This window comes from Epinephelus fuscoguttatus, linkage group LG5, assembly GCF_011397635.1.
Source record: "Epinephelus fuscoguttatus linkage group LG5, E.fuscoguttatus.final_Chr_v1".
Lineage (NCBI taxonomy): Eukaryota > Metazoa > Chordata > Actinopteri > Perciformes > Serranidae > Epinephelus > Epinephelus fuscoguttatus.
In genome coordinates, this window is record NC_064756.1 from 20,056,793 (window position 1) to 20,074,542 (window position 17,750).

At 41.6% G+C, this 17,750-nt stretch overlaps 1 protein-coding gene across 1 annotated transcript; it reads right to left on the reverse strand.

Moving 5' to 3' along the window:
• Positions 1 to 306: 306 nt before the first annotated feature.
• On the reverse strand, positions 307 to 8,449 carry foxn1 (forkhead box N1). Its single transcript, XM_049576530.1, has 8 exons — positions 8,335 to 8,449; positions 7,641 to 7,967; positions 6,194 to 6,283; positions 5,769 to 5,899; positions 5,511 to 5,607; positions 1,483 to 1,690; positions 902 to 1,354; positions 307 to 781 (listed from the first exon to the last, which is right to left on the reverse strand). The coding sequence occupies exons 1-8, from the start codon at positions 8,365 to 8,367 to the stop codon at positions 465 to 467; spliced, it is 1,656 nt and encodes a 551-aa protein (XP_049432487.1). The 5' UTR covers positions 8,368 to 8,449; the 3' UTR covers positions 307 to 464.
• Between the last annotated feature and the right edge of the window lie 9,301 nt (positions 8,450 to 17,750).

The window sequence follows — 17,750 nt, forward strand, 5'->3', positions numbered from 1 at the left end:
TAGACACCAGAGTACAAATATATTAATGTGTCATCAATCTGAAATCATATTTAGTCAGATGTGAAAATTCATAAATGACAAAACGCTTTCTGAGTCACTTAAAAAATACATGAAATCACAATTTTGTAACACAGTTTTTAAAAAGTAAATAAATAGCTAAATTTACAAATAAAGTTTTCATGGGAGATTTTAACTACAATTTTAATATATCAACTGTCTCTGTTTCCATTTATAAAATCTATTTTATTTGCTAACTCCTCATGACATGTGACAAGAGCGCATGCAAATAAATTAGTGGTGGGGAAAAATGTGTATTGAAAGAGACAAAAAAGTTACTGTAAAAGCTCTTATTTTTCATCTTGTTGGTGACACACAGTCAATATCTTTATAACTTGTTCCTCCACAGAGTCTGTCACAGATTAGAGTTGCATTCAGCTGCTCGCTAAGTTACTATAGTGCAGCGTTTACATTAATGAGATGGATGTGGTGCAAGAGGTCAGATACCCAGTCAGACTCTCCACCCCCGAATAAACCACAGGATGAAATCCATTTAAATAGCCATGCTGCTCAAAGTTTCTGCCTGTGTTTTCTTCCTCGTTTTCAGATTTTCTTCGACCAGTGGCAGTCACCTCTGATGTCTGAGTGACAGGAGATGTGACCTGCAGGCAGCTGGTCTGGACATGGTGGTGGTCCTGCAGGGCAGAGGTCATGGACAGGGTTGTGTTGGCGATGTGGGGATCGCACACTAGGCTGTCCTCCTGTAACTCCTCCCACAAGTTACCTGAGACAAATAAAGAAATATCTGTAACTCAGGGTGAAAGAACAGAGCCATCTTCAATGCTACCACTAACACCTGAGTTTTATTCCTATCCATCATATTGTCTCAACCTGACTCTCGTACCTTGCAGCTGCAGGTCTGTCAGACTGGGATTCAGCGTGTCGATGTCATAACTGGAATCTCCCTCCAACAGCAGGTCCTGCATGCTCCTGGAGCTGTACTCAGCCTGCAGGGTGCCATTGTACACAGGTGGCATCTTACCAGCCATGGGGGAGTGCAAGCTTCCAGAGGCTGATGGGACGCCAGCTGCCGGCTGCTGTCCACAGGGTGAGTACAGGGCAAATGAGTTGCTGGGTTGAGCAGCAGCAGGGGGAAGGTAGTAGGGTTGCTGAGGCTGAGCGTGGGCATACTGTGGATGGCGACTCGGGAGGCAGGGCGGTCGAAGTGGGGCCGGGGTGCAAGATGACGAGGCGGTGTTGTATATGGGGGCCACTCTGGATAACAGAGCTGAGTTGGTGTAAGGCGGCAAAGACCTGAACTTCTCCGGTCTCTCCCCCAGTAGACGATCAAGGTCTTCTGTAGAAAACGTGTATTAAATAAAGTTTGAATCGAATAAGATGAACTAAAATTTAGCAACAGGTCAGATCAGCAAACAATGATAAATTCTTGGCATTGACATCTTTCGATAAGTTTAAGGGACCCACCTGGTCTCGCCATGCTCCTGCGAACACTGACGGGGTCCTTGCGACGCCACTTGTGCAGCTCCTCCTGCATTTTCTCCACCTTGGCCGGATTGAGAGCCCACAGACAGCCTTTGCGGGACGAGTTCCCATTTTTGTTCTCCACCTTCTCAAAGCACTTGTTCAGGGAGAGGTTGTGACGCACGGAGTTCTTCCATCCATCAGGAGCTGACTGAAAACAGAGGAGTGGACGGATGCAGAGGATGAGACAACAGATTTAAAGCAGCTGCTTTATAATGTCATGTCAGATTTTTTATGGTATTATTAGGGTTGCTATGTTTTTATGTAGACAAATTTTTCGGCACTATGCCGTGTTTAGTTCCTTTAGCCATGGATAATTCAACAAGAGTCTGCAGCAACACTAGCAGTTTTTCCAAGATGCTTATGGTTCAGATGTACTTTCCGCTCTCTACATCTGCAGCAGCTGCGGACTTAGATAGGTCGCACAAATGCACAGGCAGTTCCATACATACTACGACTGACAGTTTGTGCCATTGCAAATTTTAGGCCACACATAGGTTGCCATAGGGGTCTGTGCAAACTTTCACGGACATGGGCAGATGAAGACATTTACATCACACCGACCAAAGCGGACCCTGATGGACTATCCCTGACACATGGAAAGTATGAATTTGCTTTTACACCCACCAGTGCTTCAAGCTAAATGCTACCATCCAGTGTTGGAGTCAAGACCAGCTAAACCAGTGGTTCCCAACTGGTGGTTCATGGGTCCATTCTGAATGGACTGCAAGTGACTCATGAATATGTCAAGTTTGTAAAAAACACACTTTATTTTTAGAGTACAGTGAAATTACAGCACCTAAACCACTGTTCTAAACTGAGACCAAGTCATGACCAAGAGAGTAAACTGAGACCGAGACAAGACCAAGAGTCCCACACTACATGACACGCTTACGATAAAATGTGGAACGAGCAAACCATCACCACTCCTCAAACTGATCTGAAAGATCCATACTCTTATAAAAACCCCCAGAGAAAACAAATGGACTGTACCGGTGTAGCACTTTTCTAGTCTTCCAACCGCTCAAAGCACTTTCACACTACACATTCACACACTGGTGGCTGAGGCTACCGTACAAGGTGCCACCTGCTACTCAGTAACCATTCACTTGCACTCACACACCGATAAAGCAGCCATCAAGAGCAATTTGGGGTTCAATATCTCGCCCAAGGATAATTTGACATGCGAGCTGGAGGAACTCCACCAAATCACTGATCTTCCAATTAGTGGACGACCCGAATCCCGAATGAAGATTCCTCTTCGTGCATCTCTGTCCATGCATTTTGTATATGTGTGTATGTATATAAATGCACCATGAGGATGTCTTGATAAAACAATCAAAAGGCATTGCAGAGGTGAATTTTATGTATGGGAATGTTCCATTGCTTTCTATGAGCAAACACATACAAACACTAAAGAGCTGAATCAACTTAACCATCTTTGTTCAGCACTCCGTTTTTGCACAAGCCAGTTAGTGATACCCTCGTAGTTGCGGTCTTGAAGTCTGAGACAAGAAAAAGTGGTCTTGAGACCGGTCTCTACAACACTGCTATCATCAGTGTGCTACAGTTTCATGTTAGGACAAAACATAGTCTTTGTTTTAATTTGTATCACACTATACAGTTAAACTATACTTAAATATAATTTTTTCTTGCCAGTAACTTTCTTCGCGTTCAGTAGAGACATCTGGCCTCACTACAGCTCCCACCCACTGCCTGTGTTTCAGATCTATGTGTGAAATTAAACAAATGATATGAGTGTTGTTTCAAACTCACTGAAATCCACACACAGAAACCAGGACACCCTCCTTACCTGGAGGCCATATGAAAACATGTATTCATTTTTCCACCATCTGCAAAGTTTAATATCTGCATGCCATAGCAAGAGTCCACTGAACTGAGCTGAACTCAGAAGCACTTGATAACATTCTGAAAGATGTATCTCAAAAATCACAACTTTCCCAAAATACGTTCCTCAGAGTATGTATCACTTATCATCTGCTTCATGTGTTTCTGGCCCTGCAGCCTGTGTTTAATGTTACAGGCAGCTGTTTGGAAAGCAGCCATCTATAAGGTGCCTTCTTGAATACGAATGGCAGCAAGTCTCTGAGCTCTTTCCAGAGGTGAGTCTGAACTCATTTGATTTGTAGATACCTTGGATCCTTTGAAGAATGTACAGTATTTGTGATGACCGAGGGTTCAGACAGAGGTCCAACCCTGCAGCTGCCTCATTTTTATCTATATTAAAACACAAGGGCATGTGTTTAATTCACCAAGCACTCTCTCAACGGGATCATATAATTATGATGTGTCTTTGGTTTTACGATTTGATTTACTGAATGGTGAAACAGTTCGTGCAACATTCTCTTAATGCCCTACGCACACACACACACACACACACACACACACACACATACTGCCAACATTAAATAGATACAAAACACTTCCTCATTAAACTCCCTATGCCAGTCTCGTGCCTCAACTGGTTACACCCAGCTGGTCCAGGGCCACCAAGCTGCAGGTGTAGCAGTAAGTCATTTATCATTGGAGAGTAATTACTGTCACCTACAACAAAGATGTGGTTTGGGACCTTTATTTAGAACAAAGAAAACGTGCAAACCTTAATGTGCAAACCTGAACTTGAACCCTTTAGCGACTGTTGTACTATAGAAAGAACATCGACTGATGCAGAGAGACGGCTGGGGCAGAAATTCCAATGGTTTTTTTTGGAGTTGTACGTCACAACCACATGTTGTTTTACAGTCCTGTTTGTGCCGCACAGTATGTTGTCTTTTTTTAATTGTGATCGCAAAGTCGTTGTTGTTTTGTTGAGTTGTTGATTTGTCATAGTCTGCTTGCATTCCAGTGGTTTGCTGGACTGGTGCTGCCATACCACTGGCATAGTTCAAAGAGGAAAGTGTGACAAGATGAGTGTGCACCAAAGTGTGAGTGCCAGAAAGGAACTGGTGCCTAAAAAAACATAGCATATCACCTGTTTCGCAATGTGTTGAATACAGGAGAGATGACGTGGCACAGGCAAGGGTACTGTGCAAGAACTGAGTACAGATCTAGTGTGTAGGATTTAAAGCCATCTCGTGGTAAGGTTGCAACACTGCAACCACGTGTAGGAGACCTACAGTAGCAGATCGCCCAACACATTCTCACTACGACCTCGTCACATATTGACATTTTGGTCATGGGCTTTCAATGTCCACATACGGCGTGCAAGGTACCCAGGGTGCGTTGGTTGTTGATGTTCTGGGACACCGTGTCAAGTTCTTTTTTTTTTTCAAGATACACTTTCATTTTCACAGGAAATTTAATGTTTACACACCATAAATTGACCTTTTTATTCCTTCAACAACAAACACACATGTTCAGGTTTAGGCAACAAAAGAAAGTGGTTGGGATTAGAAAAAAGAACAGGATTTGGCTTTAGAATCTCACGGGACGCAAGCACTGCTCTCTCGGGTGAAAGTTGGTGTTTGTTGGACCTATCCAACATCCCTCCCACCTGCCCCACTCTGACTTTTGCCGCCTTAACTTTCATCCTTGTCACGCCGCATACCATGATGACCCTAAAGGATGCCTTTTTCGTTGGTTTCTGACGCCGCATGTCACTACCTAAGCGCCAGATTTCGACAACTTTGGAGGGGGACCATATTTGCCACCTTGAGCCAGGGTTTGGTTTGTCTCTTCTGGACTACTGTTGAAACATGGCAGACTCTGCTCAGCATATAAAAAAAGGAGCTCCTTCTAAGCTGATGAAAACACAACAATTCTTATTTTCAGGTGATTACACACTACTGAAAACATAGTTATGAATATATACCATTTCTGCATTTAATGTCAGTTTATCACAAGTAATAAAATTATCGCAATATTCAATAATGTTGTCGTACGTTGCATATTTTTCTCTTATCATGTAGCCCTACTTGTGCATATGATAGAGGAAACATTAATTGTAGTACCTTAAAATATGGGAAGTGTTCAGTCATGAAGCTGTAGATCTCACTGACTGGCAGGCTTCCTGTCTTGCTGTTCTTCAGTGCCAAGAAGATCAAGATGCTGCAGTCACAAAGAAAACATTTTTTACATTAGCATTTTATGTACGTGTTATGTGTGGCGCAAACAAAACGCTTAAATTTTAACGTAGCTTAGAGTCACATGAGAATTCTGCATACGACTTCCTGGATAAATGTTAGCAAAGTATGTTGATGCAGTGTTACCTGTATGAGTAAATGGGCTTGGGGAAGAGGGACTGTGTCGTGCTCTCGTGGTGTGAGTGAGTGGAGAGACTTTGGAGAGAGTATTTTGAGCTGCTGGACTGTTCACTATTAGGATACAGTTTAGATGAGACCTGTGGAAGACACACACGGATACAAATCATGACCTAAAAAACACAATAAAAGACAGATACTATGTCTTTCAAAGCCACTATTTATTCATTTTTTTTAATCTGTGGCAGCAAATGTGGCATATGTATCGTCCACTGCTTTTGAAACACATTGGATGGCCTTATCTTGGCTCGTGTAATTGCGATACCCTTAAATCGTAAAGGTAAACCTATAACTCCCTTATGAATTGATTAATATACATACACATCCCATCTTCTCGAGCATTCCTCAATGGTTCAACTGACACACTCACTCACCTGCTGCAGAGGGCTTGATGAGCTGTAGGATGGATAGCTTTGGGACACGAAGGGCTCCACTGGTAGAGTTGGTGGTTCTGGGTACGAACTCTGCAGAAATTAGAAAATAAAAGGAAGTCGTTTTGCTTTGACATTATTGGGCCAATAGAGCAATTGCATTTGAGGCTTCCACTGGCTAGACTCACAAGTCAGTCTTTAGATGCTTTGCTTAACTAAAGACTGTCCTTCTCCCTGATTTTGTGTTTAGATGGGCGGATACAATTTCAGAGTTTTAAAAAACTCCCTACGTTGCAGAACCAATAGTAAATCCGCAGGGCGGTCCTTTGGTGGCTCGCTGAACTCTTGTGCTCGTAAACATTGTCCGACTGCGTTAAAAGTTTTAAACAAAGTCACTGTAAGTCCTACATTTCCACAATCTTGTGGACTGAGCACACGTTTGATAAAACGGAGTTAAATCTCTCGGCATACATTTTCAAGCTCTCTGTGTGTTTGTTTCCTTCCTTTTCAGAAATGCAAGAGGCGTTGCTTTGTTGCTGGCCGTTTTCTCCGGTGTGTTAAACACACTTTAGAAAGGAGTGTCCCCAGACTATCCACTGGCTGACCAAGCTAGTTCCAATTTAGCACTCCGCTAGCTGGAAGGAGGTTAATATGATTTCGTCATGTGGCTCTCCAAATTTATCGGACCAAATGGATAAAATCCTGACAAATCAAACACTGGGTCTAGTTGGGGCACTCGAATATTTGCGTCAGTCACCATAGTCAGCAGCTCTTCTATGTTGAGCTGAACATTGCTGATTTTTAACATGAAACTGCTTTATTCAGTGCTTTTACGGGTTTAAATCACAGTGCCAGTAAAAACCTCCTGACCCTTTGGATCAGAAAAAAAGGTGAGCACACATTAGCAGTTGCTGGGCTAGTGGCCAACCTGCGATGAGCCAAATAGTGTCGAGAAAACAATAATTTGTAGCATGAAACTGCTTTACTTTGTGTTTACTTTTTTTTTTTTTTTAAAACCTGGTCCATTTGTTTTGGAGAGGAAGAGACCTCTGTGGATAGTTCAGCTCCTGGTAATAACCTCCTGAACAATGAACACTAAAGAAATTTTCAGTTCACTCATGGCACACAGGAAAAGTTTTACATGGTTGCGATCTGCAGTCCTCTCCACTAGATTCTGCTAAATCCTAACACATTGCTCCTTTAACATTTGCATTCAAATTAATCCTCTATTTCAAGTAATGAACACCAATGAGCTGCTTCAGTGTGTGCAGGCATGTGTGTGTCTGTAGTAGTCCTAACATGTGAGGAAAAAAGTAAAAGCACATCACTGTTTATTCACTCCCTTTGTTGCTGCTAAACCTTACACACTTCCTATGTCACTTTCCTAATATCAATTTGTCAAGAGGGATTACACAAATTAAAATAATAGGTGAGGATAAAATTAATGTACCATCAATCTAGAAACCTGAGCGCTGCCGTTGTACTGCTCCCAGACTGTTGGCACCTCGCCGTTTGAGCCGCGTGAACGAGTGTCAGGGCTGCACACGTCCTGCAGACAGCTGAAGGAGGACTGCTGAAGGCAACCCGCAGCCGGCACTGTTCCATCGCTGAACTGTCGGCTGTACGGATGGAAACGATCAGAGTCGACAGGGCCTCGTCCAGATGCTGATCCTAACCCTGTCCCATCAGCGCTGTGCCTCCTGTTCATGTCTGCGGTCCTCACTCTGAAGGTGTTGCTCTCTTGCTGGGTGAGGCAGATGTCCCTGTCCTCTTTGCTCTGTGGTGAGATCATTATCACAGTTTGATCCAAGACAGAAATTACAATCTGTACTAACTGAAGACAAACCCATCAGGGCTGGGTTCAATGTGTAAGATCATGTCTCCACTCCCATTTATGTATCAATAAGCTGCCAAGATGCCAACTACTTACTGAGAATCCCCTGAAGCCATAATTAGGAAACTCTAATAAATACAAAGCCTTGTAACCTGAGCCTACATGCACATTGTTAACAGGGATGGACAGTGAAAATCTGTGGGTGGCACACTGAAACCAAAGACAATAACTGAATTTTAGGGGGTCTATAATGCTGAAATACTACAAAGGTTATCTGAAAACTATTTCAATATGATAAGGAATCACATACGGATATACATTGCTTTCTCCTTTTACAGTTCATGTTATATATTATCAGATGTGTGTTGACACTTGGAGGCACCGCTGCTTAAGTCTTGAAATTGTCAAACCTTTATTTCTCGAGCAGAAGAATATAAGCTTTTTATTTTATTGTAATATATAGACGTTGCACTAACAACAATTACTTCTGGGTAGACAACTGGCAACTGATTTGACAAGTTAAAGGATGGATTGATTTGACAGGTTGCCTAATTGCTGAAAAATAAGATGTTACAGCAAGCAGCTGGTTAGCCTAGCTTAGCATGAAGACTGGAAACAAGAGGGAAAGCCCTGGCCTACAAGCACAACTTTACCCATCTAAGACAAAGTGTGGCACGTAATCCCCCCAAATTTGTTATTTTTAGACTTCAGTTTTTGTACAGATTAAAGGGCCAGTGTGTAAAATGGGTTGAAAACAGTGACATCAGTGGTCAAATTCTAGATTGCAGGGCTCACTCGCTCACCCCTCCCGTCGGGTAAATGACGGTGGCCTTGTAGGGACAAAAAGCCTTGCGGACGAGTTTTTCAGGAGTAGGTCTATCTAGCGACGAGGTGAATGTTTATTTAGAAATCTAAGCCATGTTACGATATTGAAATGAATCCCTCACGAGCAGGAGACCAGAGTAGCATTCGGGAAAAAGGCCAGTTTATTTGAGCACTCCAAAAACTCCGGTAACACTCCAGGGGGTAAAAGACTCCGTCCCAAACTCTGACTCTTCTAGCGTAACACACACACTTCATACACATGTACTCGTTTACCATACCGAGTGGGGACCCCCTCCCCTCTCTGCTCAGTCTCCAGCCCGCACACTGACTGACAGCGTAGCCTGTAAACAGAGCTCAGCTGTTTATTTAGCCCAGCGATATCTCCGGACTATAGTAGCTGCAATGGACGACTTTGAACGCGATTTTGAAGCGTTTCTTGTAGCGGACACAGACCCAGAGCCATACCTGTTTGAGCCGGAGTACACAGATGAGGAACTCCATGTGTTTGATGCTGAGCGGGCGAGAAGAGAGGCTGAATGCACAGAATGGGATTCGGTGCTACTGCTACCATCGCTGGGGGAGATATATCATCAGGAGGAAAAGCGCCGCAGAGAGTGCATCACAAGGAGTGAAGTTGCGTCTTCTTTTCCTCGCAGATGACGGTTCGAGTTCATTCTCTCCTGTTGCATGGTAAGTGTGGTCCATTCGCAAACTTTATAACTAAAAAAACTTTTCACTACTCTCTATCAACGAACTACTAACACGGTCTGCTGTTTCCTCCTCCGTCTTCCTTCCTCCCGCTGTCTTCATTGGTTCATTTATACACGCGAAATGCGTTCTCTGGCTGGCTGGATTGTCCGCTGGGGCTGCCGTACATACATGGCGGCGTAAGATGGTGACCTCTCTAAAGCAAGGCCCTTGCTATATATATATATATATAAAAGCATAATTATAAGGCTACGAAAACTAAACAAATTTTATTTTATAGCAATCATACACTTGTATAAACATATTAATGGGTAGAATATTCAGATTCAGATTCAGACTGACAATAAACCATGCCAAATATTACACACTGGCCCTTTAAGCAAACAATACACAACTTTAATTTCTGAGCTTTAATAGTGTTGATGACCATTTTTTTTACTTTCACACACAGGGAGGCCAGCCTTTTCCACTTGTTTCCAGTCTTTATGCTAAGCTAAGCTAACTGGCTGTTGGATGTATCATCATATTTATCGTACAGACACAAGAGTGGTGTCTTCTCGTTGAACATTCGGCAAGAACACAAAAGAGCCTATTTAGGCCTGGGACGATCAGCAATCAAATCGTATATTGGCAACTGGAGGGTTGCCAGGCGATTTGCTGGATATCAAGGCGATTTTGGAAAAAAAACGGCGCTCTACTGTGCATTAAGAGATGTTTTTTGAGGAAATTCATGACTGTCAGAGAAGCCCCGTTTACAAACGGACCTACAGTCCATCTCCTCTCCTCTCCTCTCTCTTCTCAGCGGAGGGCGCCCTGTCAGCCCTGTGCTGACAGTGACAGGGCGCATCTCTCTGAGCCGAAGTGACACAGCCCATTTGCTCATGCTTCGGGGTCGTTCAATAGAGTAATTGCAAATAAATATTGTTTTAATGTGTAACTATTGAAATGTTCACAAGGGCTTTCATAAATTCCTACAATGTCGCGGCACTGCCGCCTTTGCAGGTTAAAAGTTAATGACAGCGACTTGAAGTGAGGAGGAGCAACACGTCTCCGGCTTGAGACGCTCACTTTTGCATGCAAAATATTAAAATAATGTCATTATAACACAAAAAATATAAAAATGCGGTGGTAGGCCTAGGCTACAGCCTATACCAAGGACGTAACTCCCCCTACCCCACCCCCTTGGCAATTTAATCGTGTATTGGCAATCTAGAGCAATTACAATCCACGATATGTATATGAGGCAAACGCACAGTCCTAAGCCTATTTCCCAAAATGTCAAACTACTGGTGTTGAGAGGGGAGTGCCACCTAAATTAAGAATAGGCCTACCGTTTTTTTCCCAGGGCATAGTTAAGTCAGTATTTGTGAATATGAGCTACTCTCTCTTAAAGCCAAATAAGTGTCAAACTTGTGATGAGTGATGTGAAGTGTGTAGCTTGGAGCTGCTCCATAGATAATAAATGAGAGCCTGATTTTGTGCCCCACTCAATGTTTAGTTTTCTTTTTTTTATACCCAAATGAGCTTTATTCTATTCATCTATATTATTCTGCTATACTCAGTACATCTTCCTGTATTTTCTACCAGTATTTTTGGACTGTCTTAGACCATTAGAGCGACATGTATGAATTTTGAAAATGGGCATAGTTTCCAGTACAGCAAGTGGTAAAACTAAGAGGTTGTTAGAAGTACCAGTTAAGGTTAGCCATTGTTAGCAATACCACTAAATAACAATGCATTACACTGTTTTTAGTGCACGCAGACACTGTAGCAACATGTCCACAAATAGATGTTGGACAGTACTGTGTGTTTGACTGTTTTAATGAGACACAAATAAGACAGAAGTGCTAATAAACAGTGTATAACTACAGTTTTCACTGCTGTTGATGCGCAGAGCAGCCTTAATGGATTTTGATTGCAGTTGGTAAGGTTCCCTCGACTTTTCGAGATGCAAATCCAATTTCAAGGGGCACTCCAGTTGAAATTTCCAACAAGGAACACAGACATTCCCCAGTGTGATTAGTTTGTCTTTATAAATACAGATCAATTGCAGAGTAAAACAGTTGTCCTTGGAAAGCCCATGAAAAGCAAAGGCCATTTGCCCGTGTACAAGCAGAGCCAGAACAGATGTTTTATTTCAAGTGTTTCTCAGGAAAAGCCTGTTCTGGGTTAAAACAGAAAGGCCCGAGGCAGCTCAGTACCTGTGATTCTGCCATCTGCTGGCAGGACATCACATGAGGTTCACAGGTGTGTAGCCTGGCCTGAGGGGTTGATGTTTGAGGCTTGCTACTAACCTGAGAATCTGACATTCTGCACCAAAATCTGCTCCTGTGAAGAGATGGTAAACAGGATAAACTTGAGATGGGGGGGGGGGGGGATCTATCATTCGTCAGTCATCTATACTAAATCAGTGGGGGTTTGCATAATTTGCAATGGACGACATTTTGTGAAATGCGCCTGTGCACCTTTAAGTGTCAGATAAGATAATTGATACTATTCTCATGTCTGTACAGTTATGCTAAATATGAACTTATCACCAGCAGCTAGTTAGCTTAGCTTAGCTTAGCTTAGCATTAAGACCAGAAACGGGGGAAAACAGAAGCCTGGCTTTGCGGAAAGCTGCAGTTCCTCAAATGGCCACTTGAGGCTGGCTTCACAAGAGAGTCAATCCCCATAGACCCCCATGCTGAAATGTCCAACTTTACAGCAGAAATGAACATGTTTACAGCCTGGCACAAAAACGGTTTTGGTCTCTATAGCTAATTTCCCCATTCATGACAACTGTATGGGGGATGAATGTTTACATACTTCATCTGACTACATTTGATTAATGATTAAAGTTAGGCATAGTTAAGGGCGGGGCCGCCTTGAGTGTCAGGCTTTCTTTGAGGCATCACAAGCCTAGATGGCACCCAGACGTCAGTAGGACGTCAGAAAGACGTTGAACTTTTGGTTGAAATGAAAATCGGGCTGACGATATTTTAAATATCAAAGGATGTTAGAATTTCACATTGTGTAAACGTTAACATGATGATGTTTTGCAAACGTGGGGTTTTGTTCTCCCTACCTTTGACTAAATGTCATTATTCTATGTCAAGATTTCATTGACATTAAGACATTGGATCTTGGTTACTTGACAACACAACTTACAACCAACAAAATATCAACGCCATCTGTCCTCATTATTCTATGTCTAATTGACGTTGGCATCAGACGTTGTCCTGACATTGAATTTTGGTCACCGGACATCACAGCCTAAGTTCAAGCAAATATTGATGTCAAACGACGTTGGTGGCCAGCTGGGACAGTCTCATCCAAGTATGGTCACTTCTGGCTCCAAAACTCCAAGATGACGACAGCCTAAATGCCGAACTAAAGGCTTCAGAATGGAAGTCAACAAACCAGTGGGTGACATCACAGTGACTATGTCTATGATAGAAACATCTGTAAACATCGTAGTGGTGCCACTTGGCAGATTTTGCTTCCAGTCTTTATGCTGAGCAAAGTTGCTGGCACCATATTTACCATAACAGACATGGCAGCAGAGCGTTATTTATCATCTTTAATAGTTAGCAAGAAATCATATTTCAATCAATATTTTTGCCAAAACATCAAACTATTCCTTTGAATTGACCCTTCAATAAGTCCCGCCCCCAAGTGCAGACTGACCAATCATAACGTCACATCAGGCTAGCTCAGACCAGGGTTTGACAGGGTTCACTTGTACACTGTGATCTGTAGCCTATAGTTTGGCTTTAGCTTCTAACTATCTTTGTCTTTTTAACCTGTTGTTGCTGCTGAGTCAGTTTGACATCCTGGATATATCCTTCAAACACGGACTGTCGACCCCTCTGTCTGCTTCTCTCTGCAATCACTGTTTCATTTTTCCAAAAATATGATAATCTTTGTACAGGGAGTGCAGTTAGTTACAGTGTGAGCTCCATGCTTACTTTGACAGCTTGTTGGACCATCATAAAGGGGCAGGGCTTAGCGAAAGGAATCAGTTGGAATCAGTTAAGAAAGGAAAATGCAGAAAATCAAGCTGTTTGTTTGATTTATATTGCTGTTGGCACATGACAAGAAGCATTTCCAAAGTGTTTTAGCAAAGCACTTTGTGTCACTGATCCCATGAGATCATATCTACTGAGTCATTATTCTACTGTAAATCTGCGAGACACACTACACTGTGTCCTCTGACAGTTCATTTTCAGTGCCAGTTTATTAAAACACCACAGTTTGACAGTGGTGGGTGTACATGTTGCAGGGGATTCATCCGGCCGAGTGTAAAGAAGTGTTATCTGATCCCAGCTGAGGTGACAGACACGTGGCCCAAGTTCCAGTAAAGGTAACCTCAACCCCCCCGACATAAACCAAGCTCATTAAAACTGCCAACAAACCATGGCTGTTAGGTCATGTAAAGCCAAATAATGCTGAGGCAGAGAAAGTGGGATCCACCGCTCCTGTAGTGTGTGTGTGTGTGTGTGTGTGTGTGTGTGTACGTGTGTGTGTGAGAGAAAGAGAGAGAAGTAGCAATCGTAGCTCTTTCTGTTCACATCAAAGGAGGCTAAAGTGTCAAGGTGAAAGTTGAGAGATTGCCTTTTAACCACTGTGGCAACAAATCCTCTCATCTGCTTGACAGACATGCTGCCATCAGCCAGAACGGATGCACTTACAGAAAGAAAAGTATACACTTCTGGTCTGTGTGTGTGTGTGTGTGTGTGTGTGTGCCGTGTTCTCATCATTGAAAGAAATAAATGAAAAGAAACTGAGCAGTGGACAGTTTTTTTGGGTTGTTTTAGTCTCTAAGGTGACCCATGTATGAACAAGTTTAACGTGCAGATAGCCTCACAAAAGATAATGGCAGCAGAAGACTTTTATTTTGAAGAAATTAGAGATTTGTTTTACTATAAATTGATGCAGAAAAGGCACAAAATGGCGCATAAAAACGAACCTATTGAATGCAGGAAATTAAACATTTGAACACTTGCCCTTTTTACACAGAGATCATGCTAGGGCCGCTACAAATTCCCCTCTTTATGCTGCCTTTGCATATTGACACAGAACCAAAAGACAGCAGCATCATGCCACCACAGTGTGTGATTGTAGACAGCATGCCAGCAACGTGGAATCAAATGAAGCGTGAAAGATGTGGCAAGTAACATGACAGTGTTGGCCTCTAGTTTGACATATAACATATGAGTCAGCAGCGCTTTATAAACAATAACAATGGCATTAACTTGGCAATAAAAATCATTTACCATCCCTGTTTTATGGCAGCCGATCTCTTCCTCTGCTCAGAGGCTAAGGAGCTCCCAGACTTTATTGTTTTCTCAATTTGCGGATGTTTTCGGCCACCGTTCTCCTTCTTTGAGTTAGCTGCTAAGTGCTAACAGCTACTTTTTAAGTCTCCCGTGGTACACACACATCATCCTGTCATCAAAATGACACACCCATGATCCCATCCTGCTGCCTGTCCTGTTCATACAGGGGTGGCATAACAGCATGAAATTCCTGACATTAAGAGGCAGTGTAAAAAGCGCTACTGCCTCTTCAAGGTGGGAATTTCACATCATTTATACTGTAGAGACTTCTAAACTTCTAAAAATAGTGCTGTCGGGACAGTATTAACATCACTGCCCTTGATCGGAACTTGACAGGGTAGTAAGACGTGCCCTAATCACATTCCTTCTTTGCAACTGTGAGATGTTACTGGCAGTAAAATTCAAGGAACTGTTTTCTCTGTACCTTCGGGCACAATGTTTGAGGAACTGAATGTTTTAAAGTACATACATGACTTCAGTATCACAAAGTGCTTTTCAATGCACCCGAATTAGATAGTATCAGTATTTTCAATCAGTAAAGTTAACCCATAGGACCAACAGAGAAACATTTTCAAGATTTCAACTCTGTGCCATGATCTTAAATGATAGGTTCACAATTTTTCAGGTTGTCTATCAGGTGCCTATGAGAACATTAGGACAGATTATGAGATGGCACAAAATGTATGGTCCATATTTGGTGCAAATATGTATTCAAACTTTTATCTAAAACTAATACCAGACATCAGCAGACTGTGTAAGTCAAACAAAGTTGATGTTTTTCTTAAATTACAGTATTTTTGATATAAAATGTCCTCTTTGTGTTTTGCTGTTGGGCCACAGTGGAGGAACAGTAATGCAAAGAGGGAAATCTGTACTAAAACCACTGGATTTGTCAAGAAGTCTCATATTAGCCTCAAGTAAATGTCTGAATAAATGTTTGCACAGCACATGTGAAGGGGGGCTTTAAAGGGCCAGAATGAACAGGAGGAATGACTACAGCATGTAAAACCTGTTTCAGTATTTAAATGGGTACCTGACTACTCAGTTAAGATGGCTTTGGAAAAATGTGAACCTGTCCTTTAAATTGTTATGTGCACCAGTGACGTTTAATGGCCTTTGATAACACATGCGTGCGTTCCTTATATGCAAATATTGCAGTTTGTTTTTCTGTATATGAATCAGTGCAGTTACTGCCAACACTTCAGATGGCAGTGGCATGCTGTAGGCACAACAACATAGCTGTTTAATATTTTGTGAATTAAAAAACGGGTGATAAAAAATATATTTTCACATTCAGCAAATGTCTGAAGTTGTAGACTAAGTTTACATTAGACTGATACAGAAATTAGAAGTTAACACAACACTGTCAAACCTGATCACTGAGAAAAATAACTAACAGCAAAGAATTGTTAATTAATTGTAATAATATTTTGGGCCAAAAGCACTTTTTTATTATATGTTGATTTATTTTTTATACCAGATGGTGGTATGTCTGTTTTAACTTTGTACATTTACTTGCAACTTTTTGCACTAGTATTTTACCTCAGTATTACATCTATACACTGCATCTACTGTTCATGTCGGGAGGATATTTTAATTTAATTTAATTAAATTTTATTTGATTTGATTTATCTGATTTTGTTTTATTCTATTTTACTTTATTTTATGTCTTTAACTGTACTATTATTGTACTAGCCTATTTGTTTTGACAGCTATAATTACTACTCACTTAACTGATTATTATTTTACATACAATTTTTTATTTTTATTTTTTTCATTTACTGTTATAGATAAAACTATAAACTATAAAAGATTTCTTTGGGACACAATCCACAGTCCTTGTTTGGTGCAAATAACTAATATGAAGCCTCAGCAGTTACAGAATCTTTAATAAAAAATGTCCTCTTTGTGTTTTCCTGTTGGGCTGCAGTGGAGGAATGGTAATGCAGTAGTACCACGAAACACTGGATTTGTTGAACTCTGACTCATATTAGCCTCAGATATACTTTTGAATAAATGTTGAACAGCAGGAGGACTGTAGATGTTGTCCCCATCACCTACATTTTAAGCACATGTGACAAGGGCCCTTAAACGACCTGAATGAACAGGAGGAATGATTACAGTACGCAAAACCTGTTTTAGTGTTAATATCGGCACCTGGCGGTTAGGCACCAGTCAAGACATATGAAAAATGTCAACTCTTATCATTGTTATTACTATTACGTGTTTTAGCAACATTTCCTGTCATGCATGAGTTCCTAATATGCAAATCTTGTGATTTGTTTGTATGAATCTGTGCAATTGCTGCCAACACATCAGATGGCAGCCAGCATGCTTTTGACATTTTGTAAAATAAAAAAGAAGTTGAAAAGAACTTAGTGAAAGTTTATAGTAGACTGCATTGATAGTTGTGATTTAGGGAACATTGCTGATATAGAAATTAAAAGTTATCACAACACTGTAGTGTAAATTTTGTAATTTTGCTTTATTGTTGTTTTGCCTCTTTATTTTAATCTCATTGAAGTGATGCTGAAAGGGCCCCAACATGAACAAACAGCCTGACACCACACTTAAATTGTCATCCATCATGCCATCATCATTCTCCTGATCCAGTATGCAAATCATATAGGTTGTGTCTGGATCCGACAGCTCTGATGCAAATCACTGCTGAGGTTTGGAAAAAGGCCAACAAACAATGTCAACAACCAGTTACAGCCAACAAGTTGCAGACATGATGATGCAGCTGTTCACCACAGCAAACACAAACACAGTACTAAACCAGGGTTTGTGTCACATGTGGGACAAAAGTCAGCGTTGAGTATTTTAAATTACGTACACCCCAATACATTGGTGCACTGAATGTATCAGGGTG